The sequence below is a fragment of the Nicotiana tomentosiformis genome, chromosome 7, assembly GCF_000390325.3.
Source record: "Nicotiana tomentosiformis chromosome 7, ASM39032v3, whole genome shotgun sequence".
NCBI classification, from domain to species: Eukaryota; Viridiplantae; Streptophyta; class Magnoliopsida; order Solanales; family Solanaceae; genus Nicotiana; species Nicotiana tomentosiformis.
Genome location: NC_090818.1, coordinates 3,852,259 through 3,875,566, shown reverse-complemented (window position 1 = coordinate 3,875,566; position 23,308 = coordinate 3,852,259). Strand labels below are relative to the sequence as shown.

The 23,308-nt window shown below is 31.5% G+C and overlaps 1 protein-coding gene across 1 annotated transcript; it reads left to right on the top strand.

Moving 5' to 3' along the window:
- Positions 1-18,281: 18,281 nt before the first annotated feature.
- On the top strand, positions 18,282-19,192 carry LOC104102679 (pectinesterase inhibitor 3-like). Its single transcript, XM_009610464.4, has one exon. The coding sequence runs from the start codon at positions 18,472-18,474 to the stop codon at positions 19,075-19,077; it is 606 nt and encodes a 201-aa protein (XP_009608759.1). The 5' UTR covers positions 18,282-18,471; the 3' UTR covers positions 19,078-19,192.
- The last annotated feature ends 4,116 nt before the right edge of the window (positions 19,193-23,308 follow it).

Here is a 23,308-nt window from a genome sequence, read left to right as displayed (position 1 = left end):
GGGTAGAAGTAATCTTCGCTCGGGCTGTTATACGTAGCTTAACCCAGGTAGAACTTTTTCGCCTAGGGGGTTCCAGCTCATGTTTCCGGGTAGAAGTACTCTTCGCCCAGGTTTGCTTTTCATAGTTTAACCTAGGTAGAACCTTTTCGTCCAAAGGATTCAACATCCTTTCGGTAATACAGGGTACCAACCCCTGGTTACATTCCTTCTCAGTAATACAGGGTGCCAACCCCTAGTTACACTTCTTTCGGTAATACAGGGTACCAACCCCTGGTTACATTCCTTCTCAGTAATACAGGGTGCCAACCCCTGGTTACACTTCTTTTAGTAATACAAGTTGCCAGCCTCTGTTACACTCATTTAAGTAATACATGGTACCAACCCCTGGTTACACTCCTTTCAGTAATACAGGGTACCAACCCCTAGTTACACTCCTTTATGTAATACAGGGTACCAACCCCTGGTTATACTCCTTTCGGTAATACAAGGTACCAACCCCTGGTTTCATTCCTTCTAAGTAATACAGGGTGCCAGCCCCTGGTTACACTTCTTTCAGTAATATAGGGTGCCAACCCCTGGTTATACTCATTTCAGTAATACAGGGTGCCAACCCCTGGTTACACTTAATACAGGGTACCAACCCCTGGTTACACACCTTTCGGTAATACAGGGTACCAACCCCTGGTTGCATTCCTTTCGGTAATACAAGGTACCAACCCCTGGTTACATTCATTTCGGTAATATAGGGTACCAACCCCTGGTTATGTTTCCTTTCGGTAATACAGGGTACCAACCCCCGGTTACATTCCCTTTCAGTAATACATGGTACCATCCTCTAATTCCATTTCCTTTGATAACATAAGTTACTTCCCCTTGTAATTGCATATCCTCACATAGTTAGTTTATACTACTCCCGTTGTCTTCATTTCAACAAATTAGATACTTTAGCTTTCTCTAACTCACAAAATTTTCCTAGTGTCAAACTGGGACAGAAAAATTTTGTTCGTTTTGTTCGTCTTTGATGGATTTGCAGGCCCCGCCGCATAGCACAAGTGATGATTAAAGCTTGCAGTTTCAGCTTTCTCATCAGAATAAATAAGTTTTTCGGTCACAAGATAGTTGGAGTTAGCATGGATAATGTGTTAGCGTCCCAGCTTCTCGAGTTTCATTTTCTCGAATTCTGATCCGAAAAGCAAGCAATCGAGAATGAGCCATGATCTTTTCCTCAAAGACCATCAAGATCCAATCTAAGGTCAACACAAGCGAGCAGGTCAAGAATCAAGATTTGACTCCACAAGACACATAGATTAGAAATTTTGTAACTCTTAGTTTGTAGACATATGTAGTTCTTTCTCTTTTCCTTTTGATGTAAGCAGCAAGTAACACTAACAGCAACAACAACAGCAACAACAATCTTAAATCTAGTGTCTGGTAGTCCCATCTACCAAATTTTCCCAGAACTACACTGACCTATTCCTTTAAATAAGGATATGTAGGCAACCTCAGAAGCAGGGTTCGGTCACCATTTTTTTTAAAAAAAATGCTTTCATTGGAGTGATATGTGAGAAAACATTAGCCATGGCATTCACTTTTCTTTGCACGAAAACTCTTCATGTTCTCGAGCAAAGAGGGGCAGCTGTGAATACCTAATTTTTGTATTGTTTTAACACCTCCTAAAGTCATTAGTGTTTTGTTGCTTTAATTATTTTTCCCGATTTTTGTGTCTCTGATTTCATATTTCCTATCATAAAAATATCAAAAAATAGTTCTTTCTTTATTTGTGCATTTTAGGAATTAACTAACTATTCAATTGGTGAATTAATCTAATTAATTAATCATTTGAATAAGTTACTTAATTAATTTATTTGTTTGTGTAAATTTAGTTTAATAAGTAGGATTAAAAAAGAAATTGGGCCAAATTTAAAAGAGAAAGTGGTCAAAAGTGCAAGATAAGGGGTTGCCCTTGAAAGGGTCTGAAACGACGTAGTTTTGCCTCAAAACTACGTCGTTTTTATTAAGTGACCCAAGATCAAATCTCACCCATTGATCACCCCTTGATCTAATGGTCCATATTTGATCTCTCAAGAGGTATTTAAAGCCTCAAAAATCTGAAAAATTTCCTCATTTCCCCCATAACTCTTTCTTTCTTCTCTCTCTTCTTTCTGCCGCCGCCGCAGCCGGAAATCACCCACCGGCGGTGGACCACCTCCAAACACCTCCAAATTAACACCATGTAATATCCACAACCTCCTCTTCCCATATCTCCAAACCAATTCCTTCAAAAACCCCTCAAACTCCTTGAATTTTAGATCTAGGAAACTTTAGCCGCCACTTTTTGGTCCAAATTGTTGAAGCTCCAGCCAACACCACCCTACAACACATACATGAATGGATAGAGCTCCACGAGACCTATCTTTTCCTACCCATTTCACCCCCAAAATCTTTGTCGCCGTCGGCCCGCTCCTCACTACCGTCGCGGCTCCACTGCCTCACCACCGCCAAAATGCTCAGAACCCCCATCTTAGCTATTTTTCGACTCAAAGATACTCGTTTATTTTTGGGGAGATGCTGAAACTCATTTAGTTCTAGCATCTACCCAAAAGAAACGTGCGTTTCGGAGTCGGGCAGTCGCCTTTTAGCATCTCCTGCATCTTCTCGTGGCTCGAACAACTTCAAGCATACTTGTTAGGTATAATCGCCATCTCTTTAATTAATTTCTGATTTTTTATACTAGTAGATTAGTTTCTGATTTTTGATTTTTCTGTTTTGGTTGTTTCTTGTTAATTAGAGTTTCAAGTTAGGTTTATTTAATTAGTTATCTATTTAGTTTAGTGGTTTGTTAGATTTGTTATTGATTTAAACATGATCTTTAGTGTATTAGTTAAATCGTTCACTTAGTTAGTCGATTATTTAGTTGTTGTTAGTCGTTGTCCGATTGTTAACGATGTTCGTTCTGTTTTGAGAATTAGTTTGTAAATTTAGTTGTTTGTTTAGTAATTAGTTTGCACAAATCGAATTCATTCCCATCAAGTTGGTTTCAATACTTAGTTCAATTACATTTTTAGTCTCGTCTATGCTTTGTCAGTTCATAGTTGTTCAAGTTTGATTTGTGTTGAGCAAGTAGTTTGTTGTTGATGGTTAAAAGCTGAAGTTTAGTTTATTTTATCACAAAATAGGGTAATAGTATCTTACTTTTACTAGTAGGGTGGCTGAAATGATATTTTTTCTCCTTGCTTCTGACACAACAGATTTTCAGGCTGTCCTTTCATCTTTGGGACAGATCTTGAACAGTGTTTAGCACACAAAATCAGTCTTTTGGACAGATTTTTGGTGAACCAAAGTCTGTCCCAAAAAGGAACTTTATTTGCCTATTTAAGGGGCTGCTATTTTTCTCACTTGAGGACGGGGATCACATATTTGTTGGGCAGTCTTTACACCCTAAAAATACAACTTGGAGAGTAAAAATTCAGCAACTAAAGCACCCTTTAGTAAGCGGAAATGGTGAGCTTTGTGAGTAAATTTTAGAGTGCAAACTTTTAGAAAACTATAAGTCTTCTTTAGAGCTGGTTCTGGGTTTCTTCTAAGATTTTCGGGCTGTTTAAACACGAAACTGCTGTTGTTTTCTGTTGTGTTTGTTGCTTCTTCTTTTTTTTTCCTATTGAGCTCTATTTCTTCACTGTTGTATTTATTTTCTGCAATCCAGGTATTTTCTTAAAATTTGCAATGCAGGTTTTTATATTCAATGGATGAGGATATGGCTCTTTTTCAGCTCTATGGATACGCTTGATGTGCTTTACTCGAATAAATGAATGTTTAGCATGTTATTCATATAGTCATATTTTAACATGTACATATGTAATATTTGGTTGATCTTCCATTTTTCTTCACATGTGTAGCTCAAATAACATTATGTTAAGTGTATCTAGTTAAGGAAAAGAAACATCTTTTAGAATTATTATGTAAAGTTTAGTTTCCTTTTGCCTTAGTTTTTTTTATTTGTGGTTTTGTCATTTTAATTTTTTTCTTAGTGCTAAAAATAAATGATAGTAATACTTCTCTTCTTGGTTAAGTTGAAATGAAGTTGGGGAATAGTATGTGATGAGTGTGCGGGAGAGAGGAGAGAACCAGTGAAAGAATTTCTTAAATGTGTTATGGCTATTTTGAACTTCTGTTTGGTTGAGCTTGATGCATATGTTTTTTTCCAGTTATATGTCTAGAAGTCCATGTTCATTAATGCATTATTTTTAGCTACATGTCCTAGTTGGGTTTACATTAATTTTAAGAATATTTTAGGCCACTATCACCTTTGGTTTAAATTTGCTGGCCATTTGTTTTTAACATCAAGGCTACAGAAAAATTTGAATTTGTCAAGTTTAAAGTAGTAAACAAGTTTTGACTCAGTCTTTTAAACACTAGCTTTCTTTATTAAATAAATAGTTTTAACAAATGAATTAATTTAAATGCTAGGCAATTAGTAGGCGCGTTTTTAACTTCACGGAATCGCTTGCGTAGCGTGAATTTTAATATTCAATAAATTAGTTTAATAACCTCACACAATAACCATTAGTTTTAGTTAATTCTTTGCTAAAATCGCTGATTCGCTTGCGTAGCGCGATAGTTAACTTTTAATAAATTTTAAAAAAAAATAATTTTCTCAAATGCAGTAATTTTCCCAAAAGTCATAGCGTGCTAATAATCCTTGTCATGACTACGCATTCGGTTGCGTAGTATGGTTATGATATCTTGTTATTCTTTATCAATTCTAATAAAGCAAGTATTAAAAGCGGATAGGTAAAACATGAAAATCATATAAATCACAGTTTGTCCAAAATTAATTCAAGCCAAGTTTTAAGTCAATAAAGTGACTGTGCTAGAACTACGGGACTCGGAGAATGCCTTACACTTTCTCCCCGGTCAACAGAATTCCTTACCTGAACTTTATTTTTGCAGACCAATAATAATAGAGTCAAACCTTCCTTTGACTAAGGATTCAAATAAAAGGTGACTTGGAATACCCTAAAAATCAATTTCAAGTGGCGACTCTGAACAATAAAATAATCCCTACTCAAGTTTTCACTTTAATTGAAAAAACTCTTTAACCCACAATCAACACACATTATCTTTTTGGGGGTAGAAAAGGGGTGTGACAATGGCGATTCTCAAAGGACGAACGTCACAAAAGGTAAGTTCCTCAAAATCTCCATTTTCTTTTATTTTCAGCGTGAGTCACTACTATTCATACCTCCCATTTTTGTAGATTAACTCAGGTAGAACCTTTTCGCCTAGGGGTATCGAGCTCATAGTTCCGGGTAGAAGTACTCTTCGCTCAGGATGTTTTACGTAGCTTAACCCAGGTAGAACCTTTTCGCCTAGGGGGATCCAGCTCATAGTTCCGGATAGAAGTACTCTTCGCTCAGGATGTTTTATGTAGCTTAACCTAGGTAGGACCTTTTCACCTAGGGGGATCCAGCTCATAGTTCCGAGTAGAAGTACTCTTCGCTACGTTATTTTACGTAGCTTAACCCAGGTAGAACCTTTTCACCTAGGAGGATCTAGCTCATAGTTCCAGGTAGAAGTACTATTCGCTCAGACTGTTTTTCGTAGCTTAACCCAGGTAGAACATTTCGCCTAGGGGGATCCATCTCATAGTTCCGGGTATAAGTACTCTTCGCTCAGGTTGTTTTACATAGCTTTACCCAGGTAGAACATTTTCGCCTAGGGGGATCTAGCTCATAGTTCCGGGTAGAAGTACTCTTTGCTCAGGTTATTTTATATAGCTTAACCCAGGTAGAAATTTTTCGCCTAGGGGGATCCAGCTCATATTCCGAGTAGAACTACTCTTCGCTCAGGTTGTTTTACCTAACTTAACCCAGGTAGAAACTTTTCGCCTAGGGGGATCCAGCTCATATTTCGGGTAGAAGTACTCTTCGCCCAGGCTCGTTTTTCGAAGTTTAACCTAGGTATAACCTTTTCGCCTAGGGGATTCATTTTCATTTCAGTAATACAAGGCACCAACCCCTAGTTACATTTCTTTTCTATAATAAATGGTGTCATCCCCTAGTTACATTTCCTTTCAGTAATACAGGACGCCATCCCATGACTACATTCTTTTCAGTAATACAGGGTACCAACCCCTGATTATATTTTTTTTCCGTAATACAGGGTACCAACTCCTGGTTATATTTCCTTACCAGTATCAGAGTACACCAATCCCTAGTCGCTTTTCCAGTATAGAGTCTCCACTCCCTAGTTTCTTTTATTTTATACATAGGGTCTCCATTCCCTAGTCTCTGTTTTTTTTCGGGGTACACCATTCCCGACCTTTTATTGCTTTCAATAAAGAAGTAATTTAGAATTTTGTTACAATAACTCACAAAATTTTCCTAGTGCAAACTGGGGCAGAAATATTTTGTTCATTTGTTTGTTTTAGTGTCTGAGTAGGTTTTACCTCAAGGCACAAGATTCGAGATGACCAAAAGAAGAAGTCTCATTTCAGAATAAAAGAAAGAAAAAATAGGTGAATCCAAAATGCAAAAGCAGTTGAAAAGATGTGGAATGCTCAAGACACGACTGAAGCCACGAGCATTGGAGTCCCGTTTTGATTAGAAGATGCTATAGAACAATGAACTAGCACCTACAGCTAGCGAGCATCAAGGTTTAGATCAGAGTCTGCATAAAGAACCAGTTAAGACTCAAGATCAAGTTTCAAAAGACTCATAGATAGGAATCTTGTAACTTATAGCTGATAGGTTTGTTTAGTTTCTTTTTCTTTTTTATAATAGCAGGATCGCGGACCGGAGCCTCGACGGAACCTCACTCGACTCCTCAACTCATCATTCCACCATTCTCCTTGAACTACACGTAACCTGATTCCCCTATAACCCGGAATATGTAGGCAGTCCAAAACCAGGACTCAGTTACACCCTATCATTTATTTCTTTTCCTTTTGAATAACGATTTGGTCAAAAATTAGTCACATGGCTCACCTAGTCTTTGCCTGAAAACTCTGCATGTTTTCAAGCAAAGAGGGGCAGTTGTGAGCACCTAATTTTTTTACTATATTTGAACTTTTACCACCTTCTACTATGTAAATATTCTTAAAAATTTAATATATTTTTTTTTTATCTTTGTTACATTTTTTTAATATAAGGTAAGAATTAAAAATAATATAAAAGGTCAAATTATTACTATTAGTATTATTTTTATATTTTTATCTTTATTTTAAAATAAAATAAATTAAAAAAACCGAAAACAATAAATATTTTTTTAAATTTTCGTATGGGAATAGAATAATAGGAAAATTAAAAGTATGGAATAAAAAATTAAAAGTAAAAGTAGGTAGAAATTATTTTTTAAAAAAAGATGAAAAATTAAAAAAATAAAAGTAAAAAAATGTGAAAATTTAAAAGAATGAAAATAAAAGAAAGATGAAATTTAAAAAATAAAAGAAAAGGTAGCTGAAATTGTTTTTTAAAAAAAGTAAAAGAAAGTGGAAAATTAAAAAAAGAAAAGTAAAATAAGTGAAAATTAAAAAAAGAAAAGTAAAATAAGTGAAAAATTAAAAAAAAAAGTAAAGTAAAAAAAGTGAGATATTAAAAAATAAAAGTAAAGGAAAGTGGGGAATTATTTTTTTTTAAAAAAAGAAGAAAAATGGGAAGTGAGAATTCTTTTTAATTAAAAAATAATAAAATAAAATAAAAATAAATCTGAAAAAATTCCGAATTTGTTTCCTATAAATAGAAGAGAAATGTGAGGAGAAAATAAGAGAAGGAAGGAAAAATAGAGGAGAGAATTGAGAGAGAAAAAATTCTTCTTTTGCGCTAAGTGAATTTCTATTCGTTTCATTTTTTCTTTCGAAAATTCAAGCAATTCATCACCCTGTTTAAGACCCAAAAATGTCTCAAATTCAAGCCTAAAAACATCTTGTGAAGTTTCATTGATAGTCACCTCTCTCACGTCAAAAACCAGCAGCCTCACCAGGTACAGTCGAGTTTCAGTCCGGGCTCGAATTTTAGAAGGTTCGTCGCTAGATTTTCTGCTCATCTGCCAATTTGTCCTTGGTTTGGTGTATTTGCTCGACTCAGAATTATTTTTGCATTAATCAAGTTCTGAAAAAAAAAATTTGCTTAAAGGTTCATTGCTTATCCTCCCTTTGTTAATTATTTTATTGTTTTGTGTGATGTTCTTATAGAGGTTCATGTGATAATTTTTTGTGTTGTTTTATTTATACACATTATCATGTTGTAGTTTCTTTTTACATGTTTCAAGCAATTTGTCAACAGATTATTTGAATAGGATTTCATCTTAATGAGATTTGTTATTTAGAATTAAGAATGAAGATCTTGCCATATTAATGGGCCATGCGTTGGAGTTCAAGTAAGTGAACCAGAAATGAGTTACCACATTTAATAGAAAAGAAATAATTAGACATGGGTTGGATTGAGTATAAATCTGTCAGGCACAATAATTTTGTCACTAGACTAATAATTAGCTCATTCTTCCATAATAGATAAATATCTAATAATTTTAAGGATAGAGTAATAAGTTGTAAATATTTCTAAGTTTGGATGACTTTTCAATACTTTAAATTACTAATATATTTTCCGACTTCCAAATAATTTCCTATCCATAAACTCTTGGTCTTACAATAATTTCAAATTAGTTTAAGAAAATAATACAAGTGCGCGTTCACATGACTTGATCAATCAACTTCGAATAATAATAAATGTGTTATTGATTGTGTACACGTACGCGTGACATGATTCTTGACGTCAAATAAAAATGAGTACACGTACGCGTGACTTATTTCAAGATAATTTTCATAAATCTAATCAAGCAATAAAAGCGGACATAGGTAAAACATGAGAACCAATAAAACACAGGTTATCCAAAAATAATATAAGCCAAATGTAGTTAATAAAGCGACCGTGCTAGAACCACGGGACTCGGGGGAATGCCTTACACCTTCTCCCCGGTCAACAGAATTCCTTACCCGGACTTTATTTTCGCAGATCAATAATAATAGAGTCAAACCTTCCTTTGACTAGAGATTCAAAAAAATGGTGACTTGGAACACCCAAAAAATCAATTCCAAGTGGCGACTACGTAAATAAAATAATCCCTACTCAAATTTGTCACTTTAATTGAAAAAACTCTTTAACCTACAACAATCCATAACACATATATCTTTTGTGGGGGAAAAAAAAAGTGTGACAATACATAATTACCCCATTAGGGTTGTAGCATATTACCAAATGCACCCTTATATTTTGGGAGATCCTATGACCTCTTTGTGCTTGTTAGAAGTATAATAAGTACAACCTTCTAAGCTGATGTGACATAGAGAGTGTAAATCAACTGATGTGGCATAGAGAGTGTAAATCACTCTCTTGAAAAGAGCGAGAAGTAACAAAATTATTAAAAAATTATTTTTATCAGCATTTCTGTCATTAAATATTAATTTTTCTAGCTTTTTATGATTTTTTTTCTCTTCCTTTCATTTTTTGTTCTTCTGTCTCTTTGGCATGACAACATGGTTGCCTTCAGCTTTCTCCTTCATCATTACCCCCTCTTTTCTCCCATTTTCTATACCATTATTAATCGGCAAATATAATATAAACAAGATTTATTTTTTGGTTACTTTTTGTCGCATTCAGTATTTTATTCAGGTTTTGCATTGGGATGTCGTTGCTTTTAGAATCTAAATAGAGTTTCTTGCTATCGAGAATTATCGTGTTTGTTAATATTTTTTATTTGTGCAATAGTTTGATGGTACTAAATTACTTGAATTTTCTGCGAATTCTTCAAAATTCATTGTGCTAACAAAAATTCCGACGACCTCTTCGCTGGAAAATATGGGGATCAAGTTCAAAGATTTAAAATATGAAGCAATCACTTACTTGGAAATCTAAAATTTCACCAATTGCAGAGATGAAAAATCGACTGGGGAGAAAAGACCCATCGATTGTAATAGTAATTTTGATTGGCGATGGTGAATTTGATTTCCGGTGGACATGAGTGGTGGCGACAATGGCTATGGAGGAGCCACTGTTATGTCGGAGAAGAAGAAAACAAAAAATAAAAGATAAGAAATAAGAAAGAAAAGCGAAAAGGTAAAATGAAATGAATAAATAACAAAGAAAAACAGTATAAAAAAAGAAAGAAATTACATGGCAAAATGTGATTGGTGCGTGTTGTCTACTAATTTTCTTGAAACTAGAACTAGCCACCAAAGGGGAACTTATTTCACTTCAAGCAATGATTGAGGCTTCATAGGACCCCCTCAAAGTTTGAGGGTCCAACTGATAAAGTTATACAACCTCAATGGGGTAATTATATATTATCCTGTTTCTAGATCTGAGATTTAATTTTTGAACCTAGAAAGCTATCTTTTGTTGTGAGAGGTGTGTAATTTTGGATTCTTATTAAAAATTTCAGCTATCTTTTGTTGTAGCTTGTTGGATCAACATTTACTCTTCATTTAATTTTTCATATGTTCAACTTACAAGTATTTGCCTATTTTTCATCAATGCGTAACATCAACACTTGTAAATCATCAAAACTTAAGAAGTAATTATGTACTTCGATGAATGACTAGCGCGATCCTCCTATCATCTTGTAATCTCATAGTCTACTTACACTTTGTTTTTCATAAGAAAATAGTAATACATAGTTTGTTTGCGGATATTTTCTAAAATCTCTGTGGCTATTCAATGTGTTAAAAAAAATTTAAAAAAATAAAACAACTAACTACAATTCACACGAATGGTCATTTAATTTTGTTTTCAGATAATTTCAAACAATAAGATAAAGTTCAACGAAACAGAATCTCTTTATTGGTTACAAATTTGAATTTATAGTTTTTGAATGAAAACTTTTATGTTCAACTAAAGATAAAGTGGAAATATATTAAAATCGCAAATGCATTTCTAAATGCTTAGTTTTGTATTCTTATGAAGAAAACTTACGGGTAAAAGTAAAACAGTCCGAATTCAATGTACTAACTACAGATTAAGTTTAAAGCTGCACGGTTTAATCTTGTCTGCCGCAAGTTTAAAAAAGATAAGAAAAAGATTGAGACATTCGCAAACGAAATCGGTTAATTACAAATAAAAAAGAATTAATATTGTCAGACTAAAATTCATATACTTTAAATCATGAATATTTAGTTACGAGGTAACCAACAGCTATACACCATTTAAGAAATGGTTAAACAAATGGAGTAGTAAAATTGAATCCCAACAGTAGATATGCGAATATCCAACTGAAGCAGCCAAATTATAAGATATTCAAACATTTTCATCATTAACTGATAATGCTACTGTCATTTGATGTGATCTATATCCTACAAAGAGTATTCTATGTTACGTATACAGGACAAATTGGCCTAAAAAATTAATTAGTTAATTTGATTCATTGATTTTTTTCTTCTCTCTTAAAATAAACTGTGTCCTGTGTACTTAATAGAGTAATTGATTATCTCGAAATTATATTCATTTTACTAAAAAAGAATTTTATATAGTAAAAAATTCAGCATTATTGTAATATTTTATGCAAATAAAAACCCGCTCTTATGCTAAAATACTCAAATGATTGTAAAAAAATTATATTCTTAATCCACTTTTATACAAAATATAATTGGTTCACTAATAACCGTGTCTAAAATCTAAAATTACCCAAATTGGGACGAAAGTAAGTACATGGTTGTAGCAGAAAAACACATTGAAGTAAGTTAAAAGTGATTTGATATTAACCACACATTAAATTAAAACATAAATATCCATTATATAAATTAGAATTTTCATCGTCTTTTTCATTCCAATTTAGACCGGAGTGATGGCGCCGTCATATATAGATCCTGTTGATGACACTCTCAGACACTGATTAGTACTCCATCCATATCCTCAAGTTGAACGTGTGATTCTAGTTGGCATATGGCGCTATTGGTCCTTTTTATTTGAAAGTTCTATGGTTTCTGTTCTTTTTGTTTTTCGTTCAGCGTACAGTACTCGTATTGGGGTCTGATGAAATATTAATTCATGCCGAAAAATTATATATTAGAGGATAACGTACACTCTAGCAAAGACGATTATATATGCATAGCTCGAATCCTAAACCATATGGGATCATATGAAGGGGCGGGTTATAACCCCAATTATGGGGCCGATGAACTTATGCTCTTACTATCACACTGGGTATTTTATATACGTATTTTTTAGAATTAATATAATATTATCTGTTGGCACTTATACTTTCAAAAGATTGAATGGTGCACTTGGTTAAATGTTGGGTTGTTTACCTTAAAGAACAGAGATCAATTCTTACTAATACTAATTTTTTACTTTTTTTTTAGTAGTGCACCCATATTCAAGAAATTCTAAATTTGCCTCTGATATGGTTTCAGTTTCGAAACTAAACAACTATATATATTATACTAGAGATATATATAGCTTCCCAGTTTATTCTTCTTTCTGTGATACGGACTTGTGATAAGTAAACACTTATAAAACCCTTTAATGCACCAAATAAAGCTTTCAAGAATGTGCCAAAGAAAGAGGTTTCTCCTATTAAACACACATTTTTTTTCCTGGAAAAAATTAAAAACAAGAATAAGAAAAAATAATTGTGGACCTCTGCTAGTCTGAAGGGCTAAGGACGTTGTGGTTTATAATATTTTTACTAGTTTTAGGATACGCGCTTTGCGCGTTTACCAATATCATGAGTATATAATTTTTTTAAAGATAAGTAACTTATATTAAATAATCTTTTTGAGTTATTGAACAATAATTAACGAAAAAGATCTAAGCTCCTAAAAAATATAAATATTGATCTCATTTAGCATGTTCAATAAATAAAGAAATTATGTCTTACATATGCGTTATTATAATTTCTTAGAACATATTTGGATATCTTATGCACATCCTTGTTATTTTGTTACCTAATACCAAAAACAAATAACAAGTTAAACTATAACATAATATTTTGCTCTATTTTTTATTGTTTTAACCGTCAATGCTCTTCTCGTGAAAATAAATTTATGTACCTTAAGAGTTTTATTTAAAATAATTTTATTTATATGATGATTTTAAAAAAGAAATAAATTGATTATTTTGCTAATTACTCCCTCCTTTTTAGTGTATGTGAATCTTCTCACTTTACAAGAGTTAATTTGACTAACCTTTAAAGCTAAATTGAATTAGATTAATTTGATATTTTAAATTTAAAGCTTAGATATTCCAAAACTATACGAGAAATACTATGAAGCTGCAATTGTTTCATGTCAATATGATAAAAAAAATATTTAAAATTTTTGATCAAAGGTTATATAGTTTGAATCTCGAAAAACTAAAAGGTTTTATATAAACTGAAACTAAGGAAGTAATTAATTCAAAGACTTAATTACTTGTTCTCATTATTAAAAAAATAATCTTATTTTTTTCCGCATTGGGGTTTAGTACTTTTACAATAATATAAAAATATAACAATTTTTGAACTCCTTCCCTACTCGAATAATATTTTCTCTTTATTATTTTTTGTATAATATTTGAAATCTACATTCGCGCGTTGCGCATGTATCCTATCTTGATGAATAAAATATTATATTAAACATTATACTTGATACATAAACTAAAAATTTAAACTCTTGAAATTGAAGAATATTGATTATGCTTCCTTTTTAATTTCAGCAAAAATATATAGCCTTTAAAAATTTTAGAGCTTTTCTGGAAAAAAAACTTCAGTGTTTATTTTTGATTTAGTGATTTTTTTTTTCGTTTACCTTTTTTTTTGGAGTATCCATTTATAACTTTGTTTGCTCTAAGTTTTTCTGTCTAGCTTCATTCTCATCTTTATCTATTCATATTATTTCATGGATAAGATGATTGAAACAATAGTCTTTTTTAATTATTGAAAAATAACTTGCACGATTGATATGTACCTCGAATAGTTGAGATTGCAGTCTGTGCAATATTAGTTTCTTGCTTTTGAGTTAGTTGTGTTGCTAAAATTAATTATCGTTATATTTCTTTAACGAAGATCAAAGAATCTTAACCCTAAAAGGAGTCCTTAGTGGTTAAAAAAAGGAGTCATAGGACTAAAAATATTTTTTTACTTAAACGTTTCCAAACGTTGCTTTTCTGTTAATAGATTTGTTATGTTACATCATTATTTAAGGATGGATTTATGCAAGATGTTTAATATTAAAACTTTGTGTACATACCTCAAATAAGGAAGGATTTAATGTATTAATTTAGTTTATTTAAAACTCCTAAATATTAGGGAGAAAACTTAAAATGACGATTTTGTCTAATATAAAATTTATTTTTAAGGGGCAAAAAAGACAAATAATATTTTCGCTAGGGCCTTCGTGCTTTTATATAGTATAGATTAAAGAGTTCTTAAATATTTAAAATTTAAGTTTAAAAGAATTTAAATTCCGATTTTAGACCAATAATTTTTAAACTTCCTCCAAGCCACATATATTGTTTCTAATCTACTACCATAAAAAGGAAAAAACGAATGTGACATGTACATTTCTTCCTACTATTTGGTAAAGGAGAATATTCAAGAGCAAACTTCATTTGTAGTCATCCGAAAAAAACTAATTGCAATAGATAGTCACAAAATAAACCATATAATTAATAGCCCAAAATCATTTACAAAGGGCTACCCCAAAACCATCGTTGCTCCATTTATCTCTTGGGCGTATGATTTTCATGGTAAGAAAATATTTTCTCCAACTAAAAGAAATTTTCTAGTGATTTTTTGGGATGCTTGATTTATCATTGCCAAATTGGTACTGATCCAGAAAGTTTTTTTTAGTTAATCATGATTTAAGGGGTGATTTTACTTAAAACAAATATTGAACCCTTAGATATGAAAATGGTCATGTGTGATAAATATAAACGTGTACTTGGCAAACTGGAGGACACTGTAATGGAGAGACCCTAACAAATAGGTTAATTTCCTCATTGATTTAACTTGGTTAACAGGTTTATTAACATCATATCATCCTACCCATTGGACACCCACAACAGCGGGTTAGTTTGCAAGTAAGCTAGCGTTCAACCCGACCTAACAAGTAGTTGGAGGCATAGGGAGGCCTAGAATTTGGAAGAGAACAGTGGTAAAGCAGACTTGGGCTTCTGAGTATCTGATTACACATTATTTAACTTATATATACTGTAAAAAAAAATATACTATATCAATGAATTTAGCCCATTGATCTAATTTTTCAAGTGTCACTATACAAAATATATACTAAATAGACTGTCACTACACAATTTATATACAATAGACTGTCACTATACAAAATATATACAAAATAGACTGTCATTATACACAATATATACTAAATAGACTGTCATTATACAAAAAATATACAAACTATACTGTCACTATACAAAACATATACAAAATAGACTGTCACTATACAAAAAATATACAAAATAGACTAGCACTATACAAACATATACTAAATAGACTGTCACTATACAATTTATATACAATAGACTGTCACTATACAATATATATACTAAATAGACTATCACTATACAAAAAATATACAAAATACACTGTAACTATACAAAAAATATACAAAATAGACAATTTAGGCTATTAGATGTAATATATTTGGGCCGGAAGGCCATTTTATGTCAATGAGGAAAAATATGGACTATTAAAATTTTGAGGAGATATAGAGAGTAGTTTTCTCAATATTCAAGGATTCCAAATGCTGTTATATGAAGATTATCATTTGTAGAAAATATTTTATTTTGGAAATTATTTTTTAACAAACCGTCGAGTATAAATTAAGTGAAAGGTGATAAACATACAAAACGGAGGAGAGAGTACGATTATAGTGATATGATGTTATTTTGAAGTGTTAAAAATTAACAATAATGTAGCTGTTGATTAAAACCAATGATATTGAGTTTGAGTTGGAATATCTGTAAATTAAAATAATTTAATTTCGCTCATATTTGAGGAAAGTCATTTTAAGACTTCTACTGGAAATATTTTAGATAAACAAATACATAAAAATTATTCGTATCGTAGACTAAATTTTAATAAAATAATTTTTATCATATCAAATTATAATCAATATATACCGACTAGAAAATGTAAACAGTGAAACTGGTTGGCTATTTGTGTAATAATCCCATAAATACTTGGGATGTGGTTGTGGTCCTTGTGGAGCTGCAAAATTGGGCTTTAATTGGGGTTTCTTGTCCAGATCTCGAACAACACCACAAAATTTCGTGCGACATAAATGGCATAAAAGGCCCATATATAGGTTGGTTTTAAGTGGTTTTATTATGATAGATTATAAACTCAAGGTTAGTATTAAACAACTTGTATATTCAGAGTAAACTTTTTGTAGTCTTATATAACTTAAATTCTTTATGTATGTTTTTAACACGCTTAATCCTAACCTAACCCGTGACCCTAGAATCATTAGATTAATTTGTTCACCCTGCACTATCACCTGATTAATCTTTCTATGAGCCAAAAGAGAAGTTATTCTTTTCGTATGTTTACTTTTTCTTTTTTCCTTTTTTTTCCTAGTAGATAGATGGTTAGGAAGTCTTCGGTTGTAACGAAATAATATCTTCTTATTTTTTGGCCTGGAAATATATATAAATGAGCTGCCTTAGGCAGGTGCAGTATTTTTCATATGGACATACATTTATGGGAGGCAAAGAAGGGGCCATTTCGAGGAACAGTTGCTCTGCAACTCGCACATGCCCTGCCTTTTGGACATAAATAAAGTGAAAATGAAAAGACTTTGATAACTCAAATTGCTTTGCTCTCTCGTGATTTCACACTCAATAATACATAAAATTGGACCATCACAATGTGTACCACTCCTATCTTTTCTGACATTTGTTTTCAGATTCATGCAACTACAAGTTCTAATTTCTAAACTACCTAAATGGTCTATTTAAATTTTCTATCCAAATACGGAATTTTTTACCATATTGTTGCTATTCTTGTTTATGATTTAGGGGTACCGGCTCAAGTATAAACTAATTACAAATTCATCTTTATGTAAACAATAATTAAAACTTGATAATAATAATAATAATAATAATAATAATAACTACTCTAAAACATTAATGACTCTTTTCGCTACATTTTAAATAATTTTTTGATCATTTTCTTATGACCCTTAATATTTAATTTTTTCAGATATCAAGAAGAAATTAATTTCTTTTTCTAATGTTGTACTTGAAATAAAGAACCTAGGAGTATTGTTATATTTCTAATAAATAAATTAAAGTTAATATGATCAATTTTATTATTAATTAATATTAAAAGGTAATAAAAAATTTGGAACCAAGGGAGCAGTAAATAGAAGAGATATTTGCAACTTCTCCTCATGTGAATTGACACCTGGCAGGTAAGTCAAACTTACACACCATCCACATGGGGTTAAATAGTCAAATTTTATCTAAATATTGTACGGCTTTTAATAATCCATAAAATTAACTGTTTGTGTGACCCTACGTGATATAAATAATTTGCTGTCCTTTTACCTTTTGGTTTGTCCCATTCTTTCTGATTGGCTGGTTTTTCGACATAGCCAGTTAATAATTGACAAGTGCCAACTTTCCACTGCCAGTATTGTACTCTTTGCTCTGTTCAGCGGCGGTGCATTTACTTCTTCCAATTTTTAACTTTTCTTTCAAATTCAATGAAATTGAACTTACTCATGTTATGACATTATTTGCTAATGTCCCAACTATGTGGATACTTTATCGTAAACGTATTTCCAAAATTGTGTAATAAAGAGTGGAATCTCACACTATAATGTCAAGAAAGTTGCCCACTCTTAATTAATATATTTCGACTAATTAAAATGCCGATAGAGACAAACGAAGATGGTAAAATCAAATCTCTCTATAATAGTCACGTTTGTTCGATATTTTTTGGATGTTATATTGATGTGATATTATAAAGGACATATACTATAACATAACATAAAAGATCGATTCTGAGAAAACCTTAGCTTTTATGGTGAATAATTGTTATAAAGAAATGTTAGATCGAGATTTGACTTTACTTGCGAATCAAGGCAGAATTAAAGGGAATCAATTGACACTACATCTTCAGAAAATTTCAGCATAAATAAGTAACTATAAGAAATTTTGAAGCCTCTCGACTTTTTTTATATGTATTTTTTAACTAACAGTAACTGTTTGTATGATTCTTCCTCCAAAATTTGAAGGCCTATAAATGCATGCACACCAATACACACCAACCCCTAGAATTTAAGAAATCAGCAGCTAACCTCCCCTCCCACCCACCCAACCCCACCCCCCCCCCCTCTCTGTTTCTTGTACCCTCGTAATAAACCCTTTGCCATTGCCCCCTACCAACAGCCTTATACTTATATCACACTTTCATACAAAAACCATCACAAATTTATCACAAGAAAAACCAAGAATCCTTCGTATAGTAAGCTAAGAAATGACAACAAAAATGCCTTTATGCAAAACTCTACTTCTTGCTCTTATTCTCCTCCATCTTTCCCACTTCACAACTGGGAAAAAACCAAACACATCTTCTTCTTCCACTGATCTCGTCCGCACATCTTGTGTGCACGCCAGCTATCCGACGATTTGCATCAGAACACTTTCCTCCTACTCAGGTTCAGCAATCAACACACCTCAAGATTTAGCTCAAGCCGCTGTAAAAGTAAGCCTTTCCCGAGCCCAAAAAGCGTCTGATTTCCTCTCCGCGCTGAAAGTACAAAGCAAAAGAGAAAAAGGAGCATTGAGTGATTGTGTCGAACAGATGGCGGACTCAATGGACGAGCTGAGCAAAACTCTATCGGAACTCAAGCATTTGAGCAAAGGGAATGCATTTAAGTGGCAAATGAGCAATTTGGAGACGTGGGTCAGTGCTGCTTTGACAAATGAAGATACTTGTATTGATGGGTTTAAGGAAATTGACGGCAAACTTAGGTCTGATGTGAAACGTAAGATTACTAATGTTGCTAGAGTTACTAGTAATGCACTTTACCTTATCAACCGACTTGATAATTCTCGGAACAAATTTGCTACTCATCCTTGATTATTCGGTTGGTTAAATTAATCTTTTTTATGGTAGCTATATTTTTATAATATAAACTATAGTAATATTTGTGCAATTGTAATGTATGATTGTCTAAATTTCAGTTTGGTACCTATTCTTGTGTGTTGATTTTACTTGTCAGATTGTCTCATACCATAGCTCCAATTATGTTTTTTGTTTGACATTTCTTGCTTACTGTTGGATCTACAATTAAATCCCTTTGTTCAAGTGACTCAGTTGAAGCTTTGCGCATAAAGAGAAATGAGGCCAGGAGAGCAGAGTCCATTATATATGTCGTTGTAAGAATACGTTTGGATTAACTTATTTTAAGTGACTTTTAAGTATAAGCCATAAGTTAGGAATTATATCTTTTGGCTTTTAACTTTTTTTTTTGGTCATTTTAGCTTAAAAACAAATGTTTAAAAGCACTTTTTTACTTTATCCAAACAATACAAAATGACTTAAAAGCTATTTTGGCTTAAAAGCACTTAAAACAAGTCAATCCAAACGGGCTCAAAGTGTTTATGTATGAAAAGGCATTTTAGGTAGAAGAATTAACCCAAATATTTGCTCAAATAATTTTATAAAATAAAAATAAATGGCAGATGTATAATATATAGTATATATATCGTTTATGTATAATGTGTGTATAACTATGTATAATTTATATATACTGATTAGAAAAATTAACCAGTGAATCTGACTAGCTATTTGTGTCACAATCCCTTTTAGGTAAATGTTTATATTAAGTAGAGGTTGGAATTGAAGTTAGAAAAGAGGGCCTAAAATCTGTTAAGAGTAGGAGTAAATATTAACCTTAGTAAAATCCCAATTCATATGACTTCTAGAGTCCCATACCAACACATTAATTTGTGCCCCTCTCTGTTTCAATAATTTTGTGAAACTTTCACAAGGGCAATTTCGTTTCTAGTCATATTAATTGGTTTCTGCACGCTAGCATGTTTTTTTTTGGGGCAAACTTACTAGTAAGTATTTAAAAGATGAACGATGGATAGTTGGTAGAATTAATTTCTTGTCATGTGAATTTAGGTTGGAAGTGTCCCCTGTACAACAAAAAAAACTAAAGACTCTGCAATGTACTCGAACTGAAAATTAAATTCAGTGTGATACCATAACGTGAGATTAAAATGGGTGAAATTAGGGACAACTTATTCATGTACATAGTTTTGCATTGTCATGTCATGTGCAATTTCGACTAGCTTTTTAATAATTAATCTAAATAGTCGTCAACTCAAAGATCCTTAGTTTTTGGAAGGAAAAACGTCTATTACTTCATTAAGAACATAATATGTCCAAAAGAGCGTATATCATCATTTACCATTTAACTTGTGAACAACCCTTTTCATGATACAACTTTCACTAAGAAAACATAAAAATTTGCTATATTATGAGTAGAGGTGTACAAAGAAAATCAATAAACCGTACCAAACCGATAATTCGAGTCAAACAGTAAAAAAAAAACCTGACGTGGTTTGGTTTGGTTTGGTTTGGTTTGGTATTGGAAAATAAAACCCGACCATAATTGGTTTGGTTTTGTTTTAACTAAAAAAAGTCAAACCGAAACCAAACCAACTTGACAGTACATTTATATAATGTTTAAAAATATTTTATACATATAAATATTTATTGTAATATAATTTATAAATATTTCTTAAACTTTTTCACAGTTTTATCTTTTAACATATTATTTTAAGTTTAGACTTAACATTCTTGAATGGTAAATAAATTTTATAGCCCATAAATGTAGTAACTCAAATAAAATTCAAATCAATACTAATGCTAACAAAAGAAATTCAATTCAATACTAGGAATGACGATAGTGTTGAATATTAATTTTAGTTTTACATTGATTTATAATAAAAATGTATAACTTAGTTTATCTTTTTCTTTAGTGCTTAGTTATGTAATTAATATTAGTACTTATTAGCTATACTTATTTTAGCATGACTTATATAGTATTTTTAGATTATGTTAAATTTCATTATGGCTTATTAATTAGCAATATTTGTTTTATGTAATTTTATTTTTTTTATCTTTGTTATTGAATATTTTAGTATAATGCTATGAATTATCTCATATTATTATGTTACTTTCTTATAAAACACATTATATAGTTGTATTTTACTATGACTTAAGAAATATTTGAAGTACAAGTTACATATTTTATGCTATGAAGACTTTACCGGGAAAAAACCCTAAAACCCAAAAAAACTCGAAAAATCCGGAAAAAATCGAGATTGAAAAAACCCGACTTTGTTGGTTTGGTTTGGTTTATAAATTTAAAAACCTGACACCATTAGTTTGGTTTGATAATTGAAAAATTCGAACCAATCCGACCTATGTACATCCCTAATTATGAGTAACATAATTGAAGTTCGTACTCTTGTACTCTAGGTCATGCAATTCCAAAAGGTTGTTTACGTTACTTCAAGCACATACGCCAACATCTCGATACAATTAGACATGAGACTTTTTTAGGACACCCCAACAATTAGATTTCTCAATATATTTTACTTCTTTTAAGTCGGGCCTGCTGGAGGGTCAAGCCACCAAAGCAAAGGCTTTAGGCCCAGCTTTTGAGGCCCCATTTGTTTTATTAATAGTCTAGTTTTTATAGTTAATCTTTCTTAGCAAAATACTATTTATTGACTATTGTATGGTAAAAAAATAAAGTACAAGATTTTTTTTTTTTTTTAAATGAAGGAGAACAATTTAGCTATGTGATTGATGGTGACAATTGAAAATTTTCATTTCATTTCTTATAATAACACTTGTACCGCATACTTTCCTTGTTTCTTCCTGTTAAGATATCTATTCTTTGAAAAATAAGGGCAAGGGAATTGGATAAATTAAATTGTGCATATTCCTTTTCATCTTTTAAAGTTTTCAAGCATTACAACAAGCAAACTGAATCAGTGAAATTATAGTAATATCAAATTATCAACTTTTAGAATTAGATTATATTATTTCAACTTTCTCTTATATTATTAAATTTAGCACTGGTAGATTTAGCTTATAGGTGTATATTGCTTTCCATTGAATATAAGAATTCAGATGTGTCAACTAAAAAATATAAATCAAATTACCCAAAACACACAAAAAGGAAAAAAAAAAAAAGAAAAAAAAAAAAGAGGAGAAGAACTGAACTTCAATACAATCTCATAAAAGGAGCTATTTAATCAATGTCTTACGAAAACTTAAATGAATTGGTTAAATTGTAAACTAAAAAAGAAATATAAAGAAAATCGATTATAAAAACTTATTAACGACGTTGCATCTTAAAAATTTAGAAAATTTAATTTAAATAAAAGTATATATGTGAATTTTTTCTCCAAAAAAAAAAATTTAAGGTCCCTTTATAAGTTTTGCTTGAGGCCATCAATTTGGTTGAGCCGCCTCTTCTTTTAAGGATATCATTAACTTGCTCATCTCTTTCATAATTCAAAGTAGTAAAAACGAAGTATTATTTTATGTTTCAAACCCTACTTGATATTTCACTGGCTAGTTGTGCCACTTTTTTACATTTTACATCAGTAGTATATTCTATTACAACCTAATTTAATAGTTTATTTAAATATCTTATTTTTAATAATTTATGTCCATTAGCTTCTGAGGGCATGAATGCTGTTTGTGGAGTCAATGAGAGAGTGCCTTAAACAGGAGGCGAACAAAAAAATAGTACTATAATATTTCCATTTCAAAACTAAAAAATCTCAAGGTAGCTGGTCTCATATTCGCATGTAGAAGTAGCTAGGGAAGGATGGGGCTTGTACGGCAGAGGTTAAAAACAAGAAACTAAATGAAAATCTCAACTTAATTTCCGAAAATCCCCCTACACTCATATATATATATATATATATATATATATATATATATATATATATATATATATATACATATACATATATATATATATACTAGTATCTATGAACGTGCGTTGCACGTTAATAATGGTACGTGATGATTTTAACATTTATTTATATGAAGGAACAATAAAATTTAATTAATGAGAGAAATTTTATGTATAATAATACAACAATCATCCAAATACCGAAAAATATTACTACATTAGCATAATACATGAATTTAAAATAAAAGAACATCATCAAAACTTACACAAATGATCAACTTTGTCATGTTAGTTTGATAATTACAGTATATATTATAGTTTAAAAGTATATAATGTGATAGTATCTTAACGAACACTTCT